Source organism: Mus musculus, chromosome 1, assembly GCF_000001635.26.
Source record: "Mus musculus strain C57BL/6J chromosome 1, GRCm38.p6 C57BL/6J".
NCBI classification, from domain to species: domain Eukaryota; kingdom Metazoa; phylum Chordata; class Mammalia; order Rodentia; family Muridae; genus Mus; species Mus musculus.
In genome coordinates, this window is record NC_000067.6 from 157,517,029 (window position 1) to 157,539,406 (window position 22,378).

General features: G+C 44.3%; 1 protein-coding gene across 8 annotated transcripts in view; it reads left to right on the plus strand.

The window, feature by feature from the left end:
* Sec16b (SEC16 homolog B (S. cerevisiae)) overlaps positions 1-22,378 on the plus strand; it is a 61,693-nt gene that overhangs the window by 10,296 nt on the left and 29,019 nt on the right. For 2 of the 8 annotated variants that reach the window (XM_017312986.1, XM_017312987.1), the window contains exons 3-13: positions 7,757-7,825; positions 8,444-9,196; positions 12,136-12,476; positions 14,252-14,364; positions 15,025-15,145; positions 16,051-16,150; positions 17,601-17,745; positions 18,333-18,484; positions 18,824-18,885; positions 20,490-20,625; positions 21,085-21,315. In XM_017312986.1, coding sequence (XP_017168475.1) covers positions 12,196-12,476; positions 14,252-14,364; positions 15,025-15,145; positions 16,051-16,150; positions 17,601-17,745; positions 18,333-18,484; positions 18,824-18,885; positions 20,490-20,625; positions 21,085-21,315 — 1,341 coding nt within the window. In that variant the 5' untranslated portion in view covers positions 7,757-7,825; positions 8,444-9,196; positions 12,136-12,195. Of the gene's footprint in view, positions 1-7,756; positions 7,826-8,443; positions 9,197-9,566; positions 9,654-12,135; positions 12,477-14,251; positions 14,365-15,017; positions 15,146-16,050; positions 16,151-17,600; positions 17,746-18,332; positions 18,485-18,823; positions 18,886-20,489; positions 20,626-21,084; positions 21,316-22,378 lie in introns of those variants that run through there. The other 6 variants (NR_027641.1, NM_033354.3, XM_006497049.2 and 3 more) reach the window with 5 other exon arrangements.

Here is a 22,378-nt window from a genome sequence, read left to right on the forward strand (position 1 = left end):
CATGTGGCCTGTGGCCAACAGCTAGACCACACCTGTTAGACCTTATATTTGTTTTTTAAATTTTTAGTTAAACCTCAAACAGTGCTTTCTCTCACTTATCCTACCACGGTCTTACAAGGGTATCTGGAACAAGATACAGTATCCTTTAAGAAGGCTCCTTTGCCTGGGATGTTAAGTTACTTGTCTCACAGCTAATCCCCAGAAGTGCTGGAATGCAAATCTAATTTCAAGTTCGAAGAGCTCTCCACTGTGATGCCCGACCAAGTATCACCTGTGTGTATGTGGCTTAGCTTGTCACACCTTTATAGAATATAAAATAACCTGGATGAAAGGCAAACATTTATTCCAAACTCACCTTCATACTTAACAGGTACTTATCCGTGTGGTATTTCATTTCAGTCACATAACAGCCCTTTAAGGATTTCATATTCAAGATGAAGGATCTGGAACATTATAACAACTGAGTGATTTTTTTTCGCCCTCTCAAATGTGCATGGCTGAGAAATAACTGAGGAAAAAAAATTAAAGCTTAGTTTCAATTCCCTTTTTTTGAAAGATTTATTTTAATTTATGTGCATACAAACATGTGTGTGTGTGAGTGTATGTGTGAGTGTGTGTGTGTGTGCTTGCACCTACCCTTGTGTGCAGGGGCCCCTGGAGGCCAGAAGAGTAGGCTGGATGTCCTGGAGTTGGAGATGAATGTGAGTGCTCAACGTGGGTGCTAGCAACTAAGTTCTAGTCCTCTTCAAGTGGCTTGACATCCTGCTCCAGTCGCATCAATTTTCAGTTTTCTTTGGAACTTTGATACTCTCCACAAAGATTTAAAGATGGGAAATTTGATGAATAAGGCTGGGGCTGTGTGATTTGGAGAAGGAAAGGCTGCTGAGCTGCATGGTGGGTATCCCCTGTCTTAAAACGACTGAGATGGGATTCTAAGGCGCACGCATGCATGTGTGCATGTGTGTGTGTGTTATCCCTTAGGAAGGACATCTGAGCTTTAGAATATTGGTGTATACTACTATGAGGTCCCTGAGGACCTCCTTTCCTCAGAGAAGAAATACCACGTGTTCCAGGAAAACCAAAACTTTCAGACTCTCCAAACATGGTTAGTGAGTTGGTGCAGTGCAGTGGCTGGGTGCTCCGGGTCTTATATAATACAGAATTTTATCCAGCAGTAGAGAGCTCAGAAAGCTTTAGGTCTGTAAATGAAAGAACTGTATATCAGCAGGGGCCTTGGCTTGAGCTTTCCTGGCACGGTCATGGCTTCACCTGCAGGCCTGGAATCCTTCCAGAGGCTCTTTCCAGCTCATTGGCTCTGAGTGCTTGAATGTCTGCTCTTGTTCAGAATATGTCTCTCAGACTTCCCCACTGCGTGGCGAGGAATGACTCAGTGTGGGGGTGCAGAATATGTGTCTGTTTATCTGTCTCATAGCCAATGTGGAAAATTTTTTTGACATCTCATGCTTGTCTTCAAAAAAAAAAAAATGACTGCAAATTTGAACTTCCCTTCAGAATGTTTGTGCTGATGTTAAATTAAAATTCTATTGAAAATAGCTTATAAAAGAAAGAAAATCATGCTTCATGATCATCCTGTGGCATCCTGCCCTGTTCCTGGAGCAACCAGCCTCCTGTGCGGGAAGCACTGGACCACACTTCTTAAAGTTGTGAATGCTGATGTTCTCACCTTAATCCATTGGCGTTTTCCCCTGTGTAGTCAAGTGATACTGTTTCTCCATTTCCTCTAAGTCCTGGGTCAATGCAGGCACTGCATTGAGTGTCAAGGAGGATTTGTTGATTTCACAGCAGTAATAAATATTCAAGTCTCTTCCTGGTGATGTGTGTAGAATACTTTGTGGGTGCATTTTCTCGTACATCTAGAGAAGTAGCAATTATTAACACCTATGGAGCATTTACTATATTTAAATTATTTGTAAGTTTTAGATATGATTTTTTTTATCTTCATCATAATTCTGTAAGGTAGGGTTCTGTGATCATCTCTGCAGATGAAGAAATGTTATGATATGGATGTTACTAACAGGTTTATATAGTGAACAGATGGTAGAACAGGGTCTCCTGTTCAGACAGTTATTCCAGGACTGAGGTGTGCTTCTCTTCTGAGGCGTTGACAGCCATTGATCTGCAGCAGAGAGAATACCCTGAGAACGCTAAAGACTTTTATTTCCCGTAGCTGCTGTGTGAGTCTTCTTTGCCCCTTGGCACTTGACATGGGGCCTAAAGTCACAGACACAACCCTCTATGGGTGCACTCATCCTGACTCTGAGAGTACCAGTTAAATGGGAGGCCGAGTGGCTGAGAAGTAGGACCCCTCTGCCAGCCCAGGGCTGCCAAGGAAGCTTGGAGTCCTTCTTGAATGATGGGGTGTCTCTTTAGTTATCGGTTGCAGTTCAGGATGCAGGAAGAACAGGTCTGTGGGAGGCCAGACAAATGGCAACAAAAGGAATCCATTGTCAAGATTATCTATAGGGCACTATGGTCTAGTGGCCTATAGATTGTGCCAACTTCTATTTCTAAGCCTTCAGGAAGTCCCAGGGCCGGTACTGGTGACTTAGATTATCTGTGCCAGGCTAATTGACTTTGGCACAGGCACCCCTTTTTTTCTGGCACCCCACATCTCTATAATTGGAACTCTTGGCCAGAGCATACTTCTGTGTCTTTCCTGTTACCCAGCTTCATCCAAAGGAAGGCTGAGGACTTTGTTGATCAATAACTGGTTAAGGCTATAAAGATAGCTGACCTGTAAGATTGGCTTTAGGGGCCCTGCACTCTTTGATTAATTCTTAGTGTCACTAGAAAGAGACACAGTACCCCAGATACTGCTGGGGAAATAAAAAAACACGTAAGGAAACTATCCAGTCTCCCCCACCTGGACTGAGTTTTAAAAATTATTGAAATTTAATGTTTTTCTTTCACTCTTTTTTGGAATGTGTCTTTCAGTTATAGCTAGTGACCCTGGCTTAACAAGACTTTTTTTTAAACAATTTTTTATTAGATATTTTCTTTATTTACATTTCAAATGCTATTTAACAAGACTTATACATAATGTGGGCCCATCTTTGCTCCTTTGTGCCTATGAGACACCATCTACTCACTCTTTGGCCAAATTCCTTCAGTCACAGCCTCAACATTCTTTTACTGTTTTCGAGTTTCTGTCTAAAAGTGTAATCCTATATTTGTTGTGCAAACGGTTGGATGGAATCATGGTGAAGCTATCGCTGCTCTGCATTTGAGATGTTTATAAAGAAAACATAACTGAGCTGGTACTACATGCCAGGCACAGGGTATGGAATAAGCACAGAGAGCCCATGCCCTTATGGAGGCTAAAGCTAGAGCCTCCGTCTAATATTGGGATATTTCCAGTCCGCTTTCTATTTGAAGATGTGTTCCTAGTTGTAGCACACCCCCCCCCCCCGTTATGTTTTCCACCCTGGCCATTTTAAACTTTCTGGTGTCTCTCAAGTCCCTTCCCAGATGCTTATTCGAGAGGCAATTAGTAGAACTAGTCAATCGGCTTCGGGAAGTTTTCCTTCTTGGGTCCCATGTGTATAAACTCACGTGTGGTCTTTGCCTTCTTTATTCCTCTCTCAGAGGAATGTATCTCTTCCCTTAGTGAGGTTCAGACGTGGGGTCCCCTATCCTGGGTTCTACATGTCTGGTCTGAGATTCCTCCCTTCAGCTTCTCTTCAGTGTCTAGGTTCCTCCACTTGACCCAGCACATTCATATATGTCGCCTTGTTCACTCTAAACTGATTCTTTAAACCTGAATGCCAGCCGTACACCCAGCCCTGTTCCACCCATTTAGCCCCGGAGAAAGAACTGCTTGCTTGTTGTCTCTTTTGTCTTGCTTTTGTTATTACACCATTTCTTTCTTTCTTTTTTAATTGGATATTTTATTTATTTACATTTCAAATGTTATCCCCTTTCCTGGTTTTCCCTTCCACAAACCCCCCCATCCCATCACCCTCCCGATGCTTCTGTGAGGGTGCTCCCCCACCCACTCACCCACTCCCGACTCACTGCCCTAGCATTTCCCTACACTGAGGCATTGAGCCTTCACAGGACCAAGGGCCTCCCCTCCCATTGATGCTAGATAAGACAATCCTCTGTTACATATGCAGCTAGAGCCATGGGTCCCTCCACATTTCTAAGTCTGCCTTGAACATGGCTCCACTGAAATGGTTCATGCTAAGACCCTCAGACCTAATAGTCCAATCCAGTAACCCAGAGAATATCTTTCACTTGTTGCCTTTCTCACCATGCCCTGAAGTTTGTAATTGTCGGCTGTGCCTGTTTTTGCAGCTGTCACCTCCTCTGGTTTACAGAGCACTGCTTCCTCCCAGTTCTCAGGGTATCCGTCTATCACTTGTGCCACTTGCACAGGCTCCTTTTCTGTGTCACAGTCCCACATGTTGGTGTCCCTCAGACTTGTTTCTCATTATCGGTTTTTCTTGGTTATGTTGCTCATTGCTCTTCTCAGGCCTTTTTCTTGGTCTCCAGACCATCACAGCCAATGCCTTGTCGACTGTAGCTATCTGTGTCCCCCAGGTCCCTCACACTTAGCATGTCTCACACTGACTCCATCATCTTTCTAAAAAATCGACTCCTCTCCCAAGATTACTGTATATTAAAAAGAAATGCAGCATGGTCTCATCTCTGGAGGTTGTCCTTGATTCCTCCCCAGTGTTCTCTAGCTAACAGAGTACCAATTCATGTCGGTTCTGCCATAAAACCTGAGTACTTGCCTCCTATGCACAATGTCCTTTCTTGTATAATGTGCATATAGTCCTACTTGCTCTTTCTCTCAAATAGCCTTGAGTAACGTACCCCTCCCCTGCTCCATTCTCTCCTCTGTGCATCCTTTCTCTAGAAAAGTCAGTGATGAGTAATCCCTGCATGCACTGTCTGATACTTCACTGAATTTAAAGCTTCTTTAACTCAAGGACCGTATGCTGGTTTCCTATGTGCTTCAAATGCATGTGACAGGGTTAGGACGTATTTCACAAATACTTGCTTTGTAAATGAATGGTTTAAATTATCCCCACAATAGCAAACTTATCACAGTTAATCAATCTTGGAACCTTTGGGGGGGCTATGATTGCCCTACTTAGTAACTTGGGTCTCCAATTAGTTTCCACTATGATAACACATTTGGATATATCAATTAAAAGCAATGTTAGTTGATTTTATTATTTTAAGTAATATTTATCTTCTATCTATCTATCTATCTATCTATCTATCTATCTATCTATCTATCTATCCTAGAAAAGTTAGATACTATGAAGAAGCTAAAAGAGGAATATAAAATCATATAAAATTCTATTACCTGAAAGTAGGTAACTACCGCTAAAGTGTTGACACAGAACTCAGTGTGTTCTCTAAATTTTTAATTTTGGTGATGGAAGAAGGTTAGCACTGGGGAACAGTGTCATCTGTCGGGCTGTTCCCTGGAACACTAATCAGTCCTGAGCTCACAGGACTGGGGGACTTGTGGCAAGCCTGCCCTGGAGCTGGGTCGGTGTTCATTTCTGCTAGCTTCATCAGATGGCCCGAGACAGCACCACTGTCCGCAGCCACCATCTTTCTGTCAGACACACTCACCCCAGGGTAGCATCTTAGTCAGCTCAAGGTGCTGCAACCCAATTCCACAGACTTGGTGACTTCAGTGACAGAAATGTATTTCTTACATTTCTAGAGCCTCTGAAACCCAGGATCAACTTGTTGACAGACCTGCTGTCTGATGATGTTCTCCTTTTAGGTTTTCAGCGACTGTTTTCTGATCTATCCTTCCATGACAGCGGAGAGGGAGAAAGTTCCCTTGGCTTTTGCATAAGGGCATTAACCCCATTTACAAGGGCTCCACTAACATAACTGATTGACATCCAAAGGCCTCACCTCCCGACTCTATCACATTAGGATTTAGGATTCCAACTTGCAAACATTTTGAGAAAACCACAGTCAGCCTATATACTGTCTAGCTACTCCTGTTTGAACCAAGACCCTAGAGGGTAGCCTGGCATTTGGAAAGGAGGCCAGGGACTGTGTGAAGTTCACCCGGATTAGCAAGGTCCCCAGGGTTCTCTTGGTGAATAATTGGGAAGCAGAACAAGAATCAGGTACAAGGACAGGACACCAGGGCAAGGATAGTGTAAAGAAAGTAGCTGTTTGGGCACGAGGGAATTTGTGGGTTCACGTAGGGGCATTGCACCTGGAGTCTAGGGTGTCAGAACTAATTCAAATCACCTCTTAGCAAAGACTGAGCTCTTAAAGCCTTGTCGAGCTGAATAAATTTTGTGTGGAAACCAGGAAGAATTTAGCTGCCAGGTAGAAAGACTTGGTAACTGTAGCTATCTGAGGCTGGAGAAATCAGGGATTGAGGAATCCCAAATGCTTTGGAGTGGTGAGATTTCCCCACCACAATCTATTTCCTTCTGTGCCCCATTTAACTGTTCTACACCGTATGTCTATACAAAATAATTAAAGCTAATTAAAATTAATTTTGGTGGGTGAGTGTTTGAAGAGTTTCATAATAACTCTTGAGATAATTGGAGATGCTTTGGGATACCACAAAAGGAGCATTTGGAGTAGCTGAACTGGATGTTTAAACTAGAAATGTGCAGCTAAGGGTAGCCATGGGATAACAGCTCTGAAAATGAAGGAATGGGAATGAAGAGCTAAGAGTCTGGGCTTGAACTTGGTCTGCTGGTAAACTTGTTCACTGAAAACCAACCAACCAATATTTTAGAGTAGCAGTCACCAGTTTCTGTGGTGTGGACACCCAGAGCAGAGTGACTTTTGAAATTACCTCTGGCTTAATGAGCAGTTCATAAAACTCTTGACTATTTCATAATCAGCTCTGTGAAGCACTGCGTAAGGCAGCTAGCTATAGCTAGTGTACTAACAAACTTCGTCGACGACCTTCTACTTAGCTTTGTAAAATCTTGGGTAAATCACTATTCTGTAGCTCTTGGTGTTATCATTTTTCTATCTATCTATCTATCTATCTATCTATCTATCTATCTATCTATCTATCTATCTATCTATTATTAGATATTTTCTTTATATACATTTCAAATGCTATCCCAAAAGAAGTTCCCTATACCCTCCCTCCGCCCTGCTCCCCTACCCACCCACTCCTGCTTCTTGGCCCTGGCATTCCCTTGTACTGGGGCATATAAAGTTTGCAATACCAAGGGGCCTCTCTTCCCAGTGATGGCCGACTAGGCCATCTTCTGCTACATATGCAGCTAGAGACATGAGCTCTGGGGGTACTGGTTAGTTCATATTGTTGTTCCACCTATAGGGTTGCAGACCCCTTCAGCTCCTTGGATACTTTCTCTAGCTTCTCCATTGGGGGCTCTGTGTTCTATCTTATAGATGACTGCGAGCATCCACTTCTGTATTTGCCAGGCACTGGCATAGCCTCATATGAGACAACTATACCAGGGTCCCTTCAGCAAAATCTTTCTGGCATATGCAATAGTGTCTGGGTTTGGTGGCTGATTATGGGATGGATCCCCGGGTTACTCAGATGCTCTCTAAGTCTCTTTTTACACTTAGCACCCCAGGAGCATAGCCATTGTGATAGACTGTGTCTAATGCTGTCATCTTTAAGCAACAAGATTTATGCCAGAGTTTTATGACCGGAATTCTGATATATAAAAACATAATTCAACGTAGAGTCTGTTTGATAATTAACAGTGTTCTGATTCCTGCCTTCAATGTCTGTGTCCTCCTCCAGGGCCTCTTCCCAGGGAGATCAAAAGCATCATCGAAGCCACTGGTGAGCCAGTCCTCACGGCCTAGCGTGGTAAGAAACCGCTGTCTACAGTCTGAGATTTGCTTGGTGCTAGGAAAGAAACTCTCCAGGTTTAGATACGTTAGCTATCTGACCACAAGAACTGATAATGGCATTTTCTCCTGGACCAGGAACTACATGAAAGGCTAACTTGTTCTAACGGGCTTGCAAGCAAGGACAATATCTTTTCATATTTATATATGGCAAATGCTGGCACATAACAGGAACTCAGATAAGAGTTCGTTGATTTGGGGTTGGTGGTGAAGGCCTCTAATTGTAGCTCTTCAGGAGGGGGGAGTCAGGGGATAGCAACTTCAAGGTCTACCTTGTTTATAGAGTGAGTTCAAAGCCAGCCAGGGCAACTTAGTGAGACTTCCTTCTAAAAAACAGGGCTGAGGCTACAGCACGGTGGGCAGGCTCTGTCTCAGCTTGCTGGAGTGCTGGGTTTAATATGTAGTGTGACAAAACAAACTCATTTGTTGAAAGAATACAACCCATCTAGAGGAGGATTTAAAATGTAAAATGTACGTCCCAAAGGAGAAAGCGCAGCCTATGTTTACTTTAGTAGCATGAAGAAATGTATTTTTCAAATGTGAGAAATCCCTTCCTCGAGAGAGAAAACTTTTTTAGTGCCTTCAGTTCAACATTGGGACTCCAGTCTTCCCCTCGGCTAGAAAGCAGAGTTGACTGCACAACAAGCACCCAGTGGGGAAAAGCATGGGTGAGGGAAACCCAGACCAGACAATCTAGGTATTAACCGCCCCGCGCCCCCCTCCCCACCGCCTCAGTGTGTGAAGACTGCGCTTGCTCTTAGCATGCATGCACTTGCTTGCAGCTCATGTATGCTACCACCTCCTCCCCTCTCAGTGAGCCTCGTCAGCTAAGTGTTAGAAAAAGAAACTGAGGCTCAGAGAACACTGAGTGACAGAGCCAGCTACTGGCAGAGCCACAAGTCCGCAGTGACGTTCCGTCCCAACACATCGGGCTGCCTCAGGCCATTCTGGGCTTCCTCTCCCTAGCGTCCCTCTTCCGTCCCTCTTCCGTCTTTGCTGTTTGTAGGGGGTTTGGATGTATTTTCATAGGAGTGTAGCTGGCTCAGTCTGTGACCAGGTAAACAAAAGCACCAGCCCCTACCAGGTTCTGAGCAAATATGCCCAGTCAGGGCTGTCCCAGCCTGCTGTAGCTCCACTGTACTTTGCCCTAATGAATCAGCTCCGTGGAGGCCGGGCAGTTGCAAAGGTAAGTAATTGGCTGTAGATTTGAAGGCCAGGTGAGTCTCGGTAGATGTGGCACCTGGACTTTGTCAGTCTCTAAGAGGGGAGCAAGCAGTCCCGGCAGGTCTCTGGAGCCACGCTGAAGGAAGGTGGAGAGCCATCAAAGCAGGTGTGTGGGGGCACCGACACCCATCTTTTCCTTGCCTTGGGCTGGCTGGGCTATCAGAGTGGGAGGGGCGCTATTGGCCTTGCTGAGTCCGGGGGTTCACTTCTGTGCATACAAAGCTGTGACTGTTATTATAGACACAGTTACTTCATTCTGAGACTCTTAAAGGTTTGAAAATGAGTACTCAGAGTTTAACCTACTGATGTTGGTGACTCTTGGTGACAGAATGATCAGGTATTGTGCCTTTGTAGTCGGGGCTAGGATACCTAATGAAAAGTCTGGGGACAAGTGAATCAATTACTTTTCAAGTTCTCTTACTTGTGTTCAAGTACTGTTGTGTTTCATGGGGCTTTAACAAAGGATCCTTGTATGGCACTAGGGGTATTGAGCCTTTCCTGGAATTGCTGGCAAAGTTTTCAATACGACTGAGTATTTCAAGGAAGTAAGCTGGCACAGAGAGGTAGGCCCAAGGTCCTGTGTTATGTCTGCCTTGAAAGCAGTCCCTCCTCTTGCCTGCTCTCTCCTGCTGTCTCTCACTTCCGGGCTCATTGCTCTGGACCCTGGCTCTGTGGTGTTCAAACAGGGTGATCTTGGTTTCACCACATGCCCTTTTGACCTGATAAGAGTTTCAGATGAACTTGGAAGCTTCCAGACTAAGAACAGGCAAACAAGTTCGATTAGAATCAACATCGCTTTCAACATTCCCAAGGGGAAGTGAGGGGTGGTGGCAGCTGTCCTTGCCTGCGTACACTGCTGATCCAGCAGGCTCTGAACAGGAGCCAGGCTTGGGTGGGCTTTCCCTCTGTTATGTGCTCTTCTGCCACGCAAGCAGGGGAACTGGAAAAAGACACTAGGGCCTGGAGGTAGTTCTTACCTTGAGGAATGTGTGGGGACTAGTCAGGTGTGAGAGAAACTTCTAGGTCTACACAACTTCAGTCAGAAAGAGCTGGGAGACCTAGCTCTCCATTTTTCCACAGCGGCAGCCACAAACTGTGCCTGTTGGTTCTCCCAGAGGGAGGGCTAGAGGAGGTTAAAGAAAGCATTTGGAAGAGAAGTCTGTCAAGGGGTCAATTGAAACAGTATGTGTGTGTGTGTGCATGTGTGTGATGTGTGCATATATGATGTGTGTATGTGTCCATATGTGATTTGTGTGTATAAGCATGATGTGTGTATGTGTGCGATATGTGCATATGTGATGTATGTGTATGTGTGTGATGCATACATGTGCACGTGTGTGGTGTGTAAGTGAGATATGTATATATATGTGTGCATGGGTGCATTTGTGGGGTGTGTGTGTGTAGGTTAGACAGAGGCCAACATTGAGTGTCTTCCTCTGTTGCACTCCATCTTTCTCACTGACTCTGAAGGTCACTGATGGTTACAGAAGCACCAGGCTTGGCCTTTCATGTGAGTGTGAGGGATACAAACTCAGATTCTCAGGTTATGCAGGAAACAGTTGGTTAACCCAGTGACTTATCTCCCTAGACCCACAGAGCCTTCAGTCACTCACACTATCCTAACCTTGGTTTGCACAGGTACTTACTATGATGTATTGAATAATTACTATGTTCTAGGCAGTTCTAGGCACTTCCCATGTCATGTTTAACTTTGACACTAGTCCCAAAACCCTAGCCCATAGTATCTACCATCTCCATGGGAAAGGACATTGAGGAGTAAACAAATTATCTGTCCGGTAGGAGACATTTTAACAATCTGAACCCTGACTGGCTCCTCAGGAGGCTTCCTCTGTTTCTGATACCTCAGCACGTCCGTTTTAAGTGTTATATAAATATTTGCTGGTGGGATAAACGAGGAAACATTAATTGGGATTCCTTGATAGCATTTTGAAGCTGCACCAAGGACTGTTATCTGCCTCCCATGCCACCCACAGCTGTTGTTCCATATGTACTTTCTTAATTTTTTAGTCAGCATCAATCTAATTGTCTAGGATGATATTTATTTAATGTATCTGTTTGAGGTTTTTTTTTTTTTAAAAAAATTCCTCTATGTCTGTGCTCATATGGTTTGTTTTAGACAATTTTGAAAACCATAGTTGCTCTCTTCACAGACTCTCATCAACTACCATGTTTAGATAAAGGCTTAAATTGCTGAGTGTGTATGTGTAAATGTGTGTGTGATGTATGTGGTGTGTGTGTGCGTGTGCATGTATGGTATGGGTGTATGTATGTATGATATGCATGTGTGATGTATGTGTGTAATGTTTATATGTGTGATGTGTATGTGTGTGATGTGTATATGATGTATGTGTGATGTGTATGTGTGTGATGTGTGTGTGATGTGTATATGATGTGTGTGTGATGTGTGTGTGATGTGTATATGATGTATGTGTGATGTGTATGTGTGTGGTGTGTGTGATGTGTATGTGTGATGTGTATATGATGGCATGTGTGTGTGTGTGATGTGTATATGATGTGTGTGTGTGATGTGTATATGATGTGTGTGATGTGTATATGATGTGTGTGTGTGATGTGTATATGATGGCGTGTGTGTGTGATGTGTATATGATGTGTGTGTGTGATGTGTATATGATGTGTGTGTGTGATGTGTATGTGTATGTGTGTGATGTGTGTGTGTGTGAGATGTGTGATGGCGTGTGTGTGTGTGTGTGATGTGTATATGTGTATATACATGCAGGCTGGAGGTTGACTTTGAGTAGCACTCTTCAGGAGCCATACACCTTGTTTTTTGAGGTGAGATCTTTCACTGGGACCTAGGGTTCACTGGTTAGGCTTGGCTGGCTGTCCAGTGAGCCCCAGGAATCTTCCCATTCCTGCCTGCCCAGCCTTGGGGTTACATGTGCACTACCACATCTGTCTGGCTTTTTATGTAACTATGTGCTGGTACTTGAAAAACACACATTTCACTAACAGAGCTATGCCCCAGCTCTCCAGAATGATGACTGGTTTTCCTTCTGTGTTCAGGAAATTAAAGTAACTACATAACAGCCTCAAGACCCAACGGGGAAAATCAAAGGGCCAGAGATGGAACCTTGGGTTCCCCAGACACAAGGAAGGACCACGGGACCATCAAGGGATACAAATAGAGGACTTCAGAGTGGACATTATAGACCCCGTCTGCATTCTCAGTACAGTGGAGATAAGTACCACCAATGGCAAGATGCCCACAAGAACTCAAAGTCACAGCAGGACCTCAGGGATGACCACCAACAGTCTCACTCTGTATCCAGGAGTGGGGAGTGGTCCCAGCCTGTGTCTGGTGCTGACTACTTGAAAGGATCTTATCCCAGTCACCTGTACTCAAGGTATGATGCTTAGGGTTACAGTGAACCTATCTCTCCTGTGAAGAGGTTATTAATTGTTCTTGTTTCTTGTCCATTTCCTTTTTCCTCCCTGCCCCTCCCCCTCCACTTCTTCTTCTTCTTCTTCTTCTTCTTCTTCTTCTTCTTCTTCTTCTTCTTCTTCTTCTTCTTCTTCTTCTTCTTCTTCTTCTTCTTCTTCTTCTTCTTCTTCTTCTTCCTCTTCTTCTTCCTCTTCTTCTTCCTAACTGTTTTGGTTTTAGGGTTTTTATTGCTGTGATAAAATACCATGGCCACAAAACCAGCTTGGGGAGGAAAGGGTCAAAGGGTTGTTACATCTTACACTTTCACTTCACAATCCATCACTGAAGGATGTCAGGGCAGGATCTTAAGTCAGGAACCTGGAGGCAGAAACTGAAGTAGACCACGAAGGAATGATGCTTACTTTCTTGTTAGCCCTGAACTTTTCTTTCTTATTCAACCCAGAACCATCTGCCAGGGGGTGGCACCACCCCAGTGGTTTGGACCTTCCCACATCAATCATCAGTCAAGAAAGTGCTCTACAGACTTGTCTACAGGGTGATCTAATGGAGGAATTTTCTGAATTAAGATTCGGTCCTGTCTAGATTTGTGTCAAGTTTGAGAACCACCAAGACACCCTTAGATAAAATCTGCCTTGCCTGATTTGTGTTTTGGTGACTGGTGACAGTGTTTCCCTCTTTTTTTTTTTTTTTTGTATCCCAAGCAGAACTTCATATAGCTGCCATCATAGAGTGACTGGGATGGAGGGATGGATGGATGGTAGAGAGACAAGAGAACAGATGTTACCTCCATGCTTTGTGATTGTAAAAGGCAGTCTTTGTGGGCTGTGGCAAAGCTTTTCCTAGGATCTCATGAAAGGCTTCACATTTTCACTGATCTTAGCTGGATGCCAACAGCACCAACAACCCCAGCATCTCATACTATGCCTGGAGGTGACAGACATGCAAAGATCAGTATCTAATCCATAAGAACTTTAAGAGAACTCAATTTCAGAGAAGGCAAATACAGATTTTCAGGCTATAATGTGAGGAGGAAGAGACCACAGAGGTAACTCTGTGTCAGAGAATCTTGAACTCTTGCTCCCCCAGGCCCATAGTATTGAACTAAATATTTCATGCCTTCCTTCATGTCTTCTAGTTGGGATTATATCTATCTGCCCTATGGTTTGAAGGTTAAAGTTATAGCAATTATTATAAAGAAACTTGCCTCTGAGGTTATTATTAATTGACAGAAACACTAATAATGTTCTTTTTCCCCAATCCTTTTGGGCCATTGAGTTCTCAAGAGGAATGAGAATGTCAAGGACAGAGATAATAAAGGCAATCACGCTGGTGATAGTATTCCGTCTGTCTGTAATGTGCATTGAAATTCCAGTGGCTCATGGCTCTTCTATGCTTTCCTCAGGAAGAGCTTTTTCTCAGATAATCCCAGGGGTGCCAAGATAACAGCTTTGATGATATTACATGTGCATATTTGTAGAATGAGAATATTGCTATAAAAACAATTGTAAATAAATTTCTCTTAATATTTAAAAGTGAAAAAGAGCTTTATTATGAAAGACATCCTTTTTTTTTGTAGAGCAAAGGGCCACCTCTGTTCTGATTTTGGATTTTCTGAATTAATGTGGCAGATTTCTGACTTAATCAGGCAGATTCTGGACTAGGCAGTCGTTCTGTCTTCTGAAGTTGTCTAGTTCATCCAGTCTCCTTTTGGTTTTGGCTGTCTTTGTGATATCTCAGGTCAGGCTATGGGGACCCCTATCAGAGGTACCACACTCCGACACCGAGGGATGAGTATGCTTATGGAAATTACTACTACCACGGACATCCACAGCTGCTGCCGGAAGAAAGAGGTATGAAGTAACCTCCAGAAGAAGCCTTTGGGGACTAGAGACGCACGGGCAGCCGGCTGCCAGGGCCACTAGCACCATGTTTGGAGACCCTGCCCTTTGATAATACTGAGACTACCCCTATGATGCTTGTTCTGTGGATAGTGCATACTTCATCCATATTTTCCTCTGATTCTTTCCTGTGGCAAAGGTTCTATTTACTGTTTATGTAACTGAAAAGTCAGTTCTTAAGCCATTCAGGTGTGCTGAGCTGTAATGTGAATGCAGCAGTCACTTCATTCTGGGCACAGCAGATGAACAGCAATGGGATGCTCATGCCTAAGACCTCCACAGGATAGGGTATCGTGCTATGACAGTTTATGACTAGCTACCATAGAGAATCTGTTTCATCATGGAAAGCACACACACACACACACACACACACACACACACACACACACACACAGCTGTTGTGAAACTATTTAAAGCCAAGTAAACTAGTTCAGAGCATCTTGGGGGCTCTCATTGTTAGCCCTTGCCCATCAACCAACTCAATGTGGCAAATACATTCTCATACCTACTGTATTGCAGTAGCCCAGCTTCACAGCTCGCTAATACCCATCTTAAAGGACTTGCAGAGGCAGCAAGTGACCTGCCTCTGTTTTGCTTTCTCTGAGGGTGCAGTGGCAAGGCAAGGGAGTCCTTATATCTGGCATGAAGATCATGGAGACCAGAGGTACTTCGGCGAGCATCATCGGGAGAAGCACAATGGTACATTTGGAGCAAACAGTGATACCCAGTTCCAGTAAGTGTGAAAACACAAGCCACGCCGACAAGATTTAGTTAGACTCTGTTGGGACAATCTTAGGGCATCTGGTAGTGGTTCCGGTCCTATGGAAGACACAGTCTGCTTTTATGCCAGCCACAGAGAGTGGCCCAGGTCTATTTTTCTCCCTGAGAGCTGCGCTGTTCCCATTCAGGACTAGTCTACATCCTGTAAGGTTACTTTAGGTCCTCAGTGGGAGAGGATGCATTTAGTTCTGCTGTGACTTGATGTCCCAGGACTGATGGGTCCCCAAAGGGGGACTCCCCTTCTCTGAGGAGAAGGTAAGGGGATCGTAGGGGAGGAATTTGGGAGGATAGGACTGAGAGGAGAGGAGGGGGGATATGACTGGATTATAAAGTGAATAAATAAACAACTTAAGGAAAAAGTTACTTGAGGCTCATCTAAAGGTCAAATCCTATAATGGCCTCAGAAACAATGTGGTCTCCCAGTGATTGCTGTGGCTGGAGCCTTTCTGGGGCTGGAATGTTTCTCCATCCACTCTTCCTGGTCATAAGCATGGAACAATCTTGTAGCATAAGACACAGAAGGGCTGGACGTTACTGGAGCACTTGTCCTGGTGCCCTTAGTCTTGGAACTCACCAGTGCAAGGGCTCTGAGTCAGGCTCCTCCAGGAGGGCAGGCTGTAGCAACCAGTCACTCTCCCCAAGGTCTGGATCTTTTTTAGTAAATGTGTGTGGAACCCAAAGATGCCATCTTTCGAGTACATTGAGATAGGAAAGAGAGAGAAAATGCTTTTTGCTGGAGCACTCAAAATGGCCTGACAGGTGCCCACACTTGGCGTTGAGCCTGCCTCCAGCAGAGCGTATTTCAGCCTTGCTGGCTTGCCCAGGACCTGTCTCAACACTTCTGTCATTTCGCTGCAGATTTACCAGTAAGAATCCATACCGAGACAGCCCTGCTTCTGTGTCTGGACAGGAACAGCCTGGGGAATTCTTTCCAGAGAGTGAAGCCCAGAAACAAAAGGTAACCTAAAGTGGCAGAGGACTGGAGGCTTGTGGCCATGCACCAAGCCACCTTGTCAGCAGAGGCCAGCGGGGATGGGGTCTGCAGCTGCAGCAGAGTCCCCATTCACACTACCTTCCCCTCCCTTCCCCTTTCTGTCTTACCAGTCCGATGCCCTGATCTGACCTCTTCCTGTTTTGTCAAGTGGGTAGGACTTAATTTATTGTGAGGCACTTGAAAAGTAAAGAGGCTGCCACCTCGTTTTAGGTGTTAGGGTGCCCCAGGGGACTAGAGGTTTAGGAAATAAAAAGTTGTTAGAATCCTTTAATTTAGGTTTGAAAAGTAGCCTTGAAATCTTTTCTGACTCTTTAATCTCTTTTCTCTAAAATCCTAATGCATGTACCATCTAGGTCACAGAATAGAGCTCTTTAATAGCATTGATATAAATGTTTTATTATGAGATAATTTTAGACTTATAGATAAGTTGCAAAAAATATTGTAGAGACAGGCTCTTAATTTTTGGCAGGCTTGAGTTAGTTTTTTTCTCCCTGATTAGATTTGTGTGATTATTATTATTATTATTTTTGTAGTTAGTTTTTCTGTATCTATTACTTAATAATATAGCTCATAGGTTATGGTGAGTGATACTAAGACCCCAATGTATAAATAGCACTTTACAGTGTACAAAAGCCTTTGAATGTCCTGTTTTATTTTATTTTTATTTTAGTCAATTAATTATTTAATGTATATGGGTACACTGTAGCTGAACAGATGGTTGTGAGCCTTTATGTGGTTGTTGGGAATTGAATTTTTAGGACCTCTGCTCGCTCTGGTCAACCCCACTTGCTTAGTCCCTGCTTGCTCCGACCCAAAGATTTATTTATTATTATACATAAGTACATTATACGGTCTTCAGACTCCCCAGAAGAGAACATCAGGTCTCATTACAGGTGGTTGTGAGCCACCATGTGGTTGCTGAGATTTGAACTCAGGACCTTCAGAGGAGCAGTCAGTGCTTTTACCTGCTGAGTCATCTCACCAGCCCGAATGTCCTGTTTTATTCATCTCTCCTGCAATGTGAAAATTTTGCATACATGTCTGCAGGAAATTTACATTATCCAAAGTGTACATGTGTTCATAAAATAGCTAAAGCATTAATAAATAATGTGTATAGGACTTCAAATTTATATTGCAGATAAAGGAATAGGATTAGGAAAGTCCAAGTCACCTGTTAAGGTCATAGCAGAGGATGACAGAAATAGAAGTTGAAATTTGAATTCTAGGTCCCTCGAGTCCACTGGTCTGTGCTCCACAGGATGCTTCCTTCTTCTCATGAATCCACAGTCGCTGTGCTTAGTAGGAAGTCTGAGCTTTGTTTCTTTGAAGGAACCCTCGGAAGTGGAAGGACAAGCTCTCTGGAACTCCTTCCTACATAACTTTATTATTTTTTTCTTTTTCCCTCCCCCTTCAGCCATTGCTGACCAGCAAATCCAGCCTTCTCCAGCAGCACGAGTCTGGGCTCAGCTCTAGTAGCTACGAGCTCAGTCAGTACATGACAGCTGCCCCCGAGGAGTATGAACCTATGGTGTCAGCAGCTTGGAGGCCTATTCAGGCTGGTGGGTACCAAGAGGCCACAGGAACCGGTTAATTCTGATCAGGAAAGGTTGGGTCATGGGGGAAGTCACCCTTCTGTGTTACCAGGAATGGGTCTACATTTGCCTTGCTGGTTTAAGCATGTCTCCCAGGCAGAGAGGCCAACTTTGGATCTTTTTCCTGCCTTGTCTTCAGTAATGGAATGTGCATCATAGGTTGCTCTTGGAAGGGAACACTGCTCCCAGTCATTGTTAGGTTGGGCCAGGAGGCGCTCTGGAGTGCTTTCAGGCAACATGTGAGAACAAGGGGACCTGGGAGGACTGGGTGAAGTGAGGGGAGGTATGAACGCTAGTCTGGAGGCTTGGCTGCAGAGGCTGCTTGTCCTCTGACCGTGGCTGAGAATCCGAGATGAGTGCGTTATCATTTGGACCATTTGCACTATAATCTGACGTATTCTTAGAGGGTTAAGTCAGACTAGAGCATGACTTTTTCTAACCAAGTATCTCACCTAGCATCTCATCCTGGCCCAGGTAGAATGGGAACAGTAGTGTATCAACTAAAAAGCACTGAAAATAAACCTAACGATGTCCACCATGTGTCTGTTGGCCAGATGACACCTCAGCGACAGTTCCAAAGGCACCTATGAGGTTCTATGTTCCCCATGTGTCTGTGAGCTTTGGGCCAGGAGGCCAGCTAGTGTGTGTCCCCCCCAACTCTCCTGCTGATGGACAAACGGCCCTCGTTGAAGTGCACAGCATGGAGGTAATCATTATCTTGGGTTCCAGGGATGCAAGTACTCGGCTCAATTCAATGGCTCGCTCAGGCTCTCACTTTGCTTGAGGCCGGGCATCTCCAGGAGGGGGAACTGAGTCACATGTGCCTTAGATTGTGAGCAAGAATGGGTGGGCTTTTCTCTAAAAGAAGTGATGCTAGATTTACATTTTCCCTGAGATGCTAGTGACTCATCTTTCAACAAGTATAACTGTCTCCACAAGGCATTGAGCCACACCACAAGACCATAGCCCTGGATATGAGACTGGATTCAGCTGGTGGGGACTGGCTGGAAGAATCTTGGTGACCTAATTTTATTTTCTACTCCAGGTTTTACTTAATGATTTTGAGGATCAGGAGGAGATGAGAGCTTTCCCAGGGCCCCTTATTAGGTAAAGTACTGTAAGTGTTGTTAAGGGTGTGTGTGTGTGTGTGTGTGTGTGTGTGTGTGTGATATGCACACATGTGTGAAGGCGTACACATGCATACATATGTGGAAGCCAGAGGAAGACATCTGTTGTTTTCTTCTTTCTCTCCCTCATCTTCTTTTGTTCTCTTAGTTTTTGAGAGAGGATCTCTCACTGAACCTGAAGCTTGCCATTTTGGCTAAGCTGTCTGACCACTGAGCTCCCAGTATATGCCTGTCTCTGTCCCCCAAACTCTGGCATTACAGGAACACATTGTCCATGCCTGGCTTTTATGGGGGTGTTTGGAATTTGATCTCATGTTCTCTTGCTTTCAGAGCAACTTCTCTGACCCCACTAAGTTATGTCACCAACTCCTAAATAAAGGCTTTTGAAAGCTGAGGACTCTTCCTGGCCAGGTCTTGGTTGTCAGGGAAGAAAATGTCTATTTTATTTGAACCAGATTTTTCTATGCCAGTAGGTAGAAAAAGAGATGACCTGAGTGATTTTAGCAAGCTGTTTCATATTTGAAGAGGAGAAAGAGAAGTAAGCTTAACAAGTTAGACCTTTAAAAACAGTTCCATTTCATAGAGGTTAGCTGGTAGGAAGCTTCAGTGTTCCAAGGACTTGATAGAGATTAGTGGGGAAATGGAGCACGGCCTGGAGAAACGTTCTTAAAACGGCTTTTTCTTGAGCTGATTTTTCCAGCTCCCTGCCATTGTGAACGTCTGCCCTCTGCAGGAATAAAGTAGAACTGCTGTAGCATTTTCAGCCACATTTCATCGGGTTTTAGCTGTGATGAGTCCTGGGTGGGTGGGTGTCAGAGGACCAGCATGCCAGGTAGCCTACTAAGTACTGGCTTATCAGCCATCTTTAAGTTTTTCCCTTGAGAAATGATATAGCACTCACTCTGCCTACTCCAAAGGCCGTGAAACTCTATTCATATGAAGGCCAGTGAATGTCGCTACTTCTTTGTACATGTAATCTGAAGCTAGCTCACAAGCACACGCTCACACATGTATGTGGGTACAAATGTAGAGGTCAGAGGAAAATCTCAAGGGTCATTCCTTAAGTACCTAACCCTTTTCCCCCTATGTCTTACAGGTTTGCAAAAAACTAAGTTGTGTATTAAATAGTATGAATGTTCTTGAACATTTAACAAGCACTTACTTGATGGATGCCATACAGTTTGCTTACCCCCTTTTTTAATGCAGGCAGTTGTTTTTAAAGTCCCGTCCTAAGTTAAGGATGGCACTGAGGCTCAGAGCAAGTGAGATGTTTACATAATCCAGACATGGACCCAGTCTTGTCTGACTTGAAACAGAACCCTTCTGAGAAGTCATTTAAGGTCTTTGGGTTTACTCTCCTCATTTAAAAGATGGAAGGATGCACAAGAGAATCTCTGAAACTCCTCCCTGTTCTACAGGAAAAAAACCCCCAAAACCCCAAAAAACCAAAAAACAAACGATCTTGCGATTCCAGACTTCCAGTCCTGGGCTCTCACCCTTCTGCCATGTTAGCGAGTTCATTGTACAGAGTCTGTACAGGGAGAGTCAGTCTGCTCAGGCCTTGCTTCCTGAATCGTCCCACAGGGAGGACATACACAAGGTGGATATCATGACGTTTTGTCAGCAGAAAGCAACGCAGTGTCTCAAATCTGAGACACCAGGGAGCAGAGACTCAGCTCTACTTTGGCAACTGCTGGTTCTCCTTTGTCGACAGAATGGGGTAAGTCACTGCTTTGATATAGGGGGCAGATGGAAGCTGGGCTGAAGTTGTTGTCTTTGTGGGAGTTGGTATATAGCACAGTTAGAAAAAGCAGTCTTTATGTAGCACTGTTGCCCAGAGGGAGAGTGTAGCTCCGGTTCTAACACTGGTGTGCCAATGCTAACCTTTTCCTGGAGAGTGCCCCCTGCTGGCTGGGGTTTGTTGTACAATCCCTGGATTACTGCACCAGCCAGTGGAATTGTGAGTGGTTCCAATAAGCACTGTGGCTGCGGACAGGCAGAGAGTAACCACGATAGTGAAGCTGATGTTTGAAATTCAACCATTCATAAAAGATCTCCAGTGTATTTGCACGACTGCCTCAGGAACAAGTCAGAGACCCTGCTGTCTTCCTTCTTCAGCCTGGGCCCAACCTGGGGACTGGTTGGAGCATCCCCCAGGATGACTCTCTTTATCCTGCAGTCCATGGTGGGATCTGACATTGCTGAGCTGCTGATGCAGGACTGCAAGAAGCTGGAGAAGTACAAGAGGCAGCCCCCTGTAGCCAACCTCATCAACCTGACTGACGAGGACTGGCCGGTACTGAGCTCTGGGACTCGTGATCTCCTCACTGGGGAGATTCCCCCCAATGTGGATACGCCAGCGCAGATCGTGGAGAAATTCACCAAGCTGCTCTACTACGGAAGGAAGAAGGTGAGAGAGCCTTTCCCTCAGACTTCCTTCAGATGGGCGTGGACCACCATCCCTCACCCAGTCTCCCGCTCCTCCAATGATTTGGCCAGAATATACTTCTTTTAGATCATGTGAAAAGATCAGAAAGTTAAAGCAAGAATAATAAAAATACATAGGTGTATGCCATCCACCCCTGCAGTGTTTATATATTTACTTCCAGTATTTCCCCATTAAAAAATCAGTTTAAGTTTCATAAACGTGTCAGGCATGGTGGTACACTCATTTGGCTGAGGTAAGCAAGACTGAGTAGGAGGCCAGCCTAAGCTATAAAGGGATATCCTGTATCAAAACAGATAAACAACTCTAAAGAATATGTATATAATTGTTGATTTCTTTTTACATTTCACATTACATGGTAAAATACCCTAATAACATTAAATATGTTCGATTAGTGCACTTTTATTATTTTTATAGCACCAGGAATTTAACACAGTGCCTTTTACGTGCTAGACGAAGTACTCTGCAGTCAAGCAGACCCAAACGTTCTAGGGCTGGAGAGGCGGCTCAGTAGTTAATCGCGTCTACTATCCTTTTGCTCAGTAGTTAATCGCGTCTACTATCCTTTTGCTCAGTAGTTAATCGCGTCTACTATCCTTTTGCTCAGTAGTTAATCGCGTCTACTATCCTTTTGCTCAGTAGTTAATCGCGTCTACTATCCTTTTGCTCAGTAGTTAATCACGTCTACTATCCTTTTGCTCAGTAGTTAATCGCGTCTACTATCCTTTTGCTCAGTAGTTAATCGCGTCTACTATCCTTTTGCTCAGTAGTTAATCGCATCTACTATCCTTTTGCTCAGTAGTTAATCACGTCTACTATCCTTTTGAGGATCTGAGTTCAGTCCCCAGTGCCCACGCCTATGACTCCAATTCTATGAGGACCCAGCCTCTGTCCTAAACGGGCACCTGGGATCATATGAACATACCCCTCCCATACACATGATTTAAATATAAGGAAAACATGGGGCCGGAGAGATGGCTCAGTGGTTTAGAGTCCTGAATTCAATTCCTAGCAACCACATGGTGGC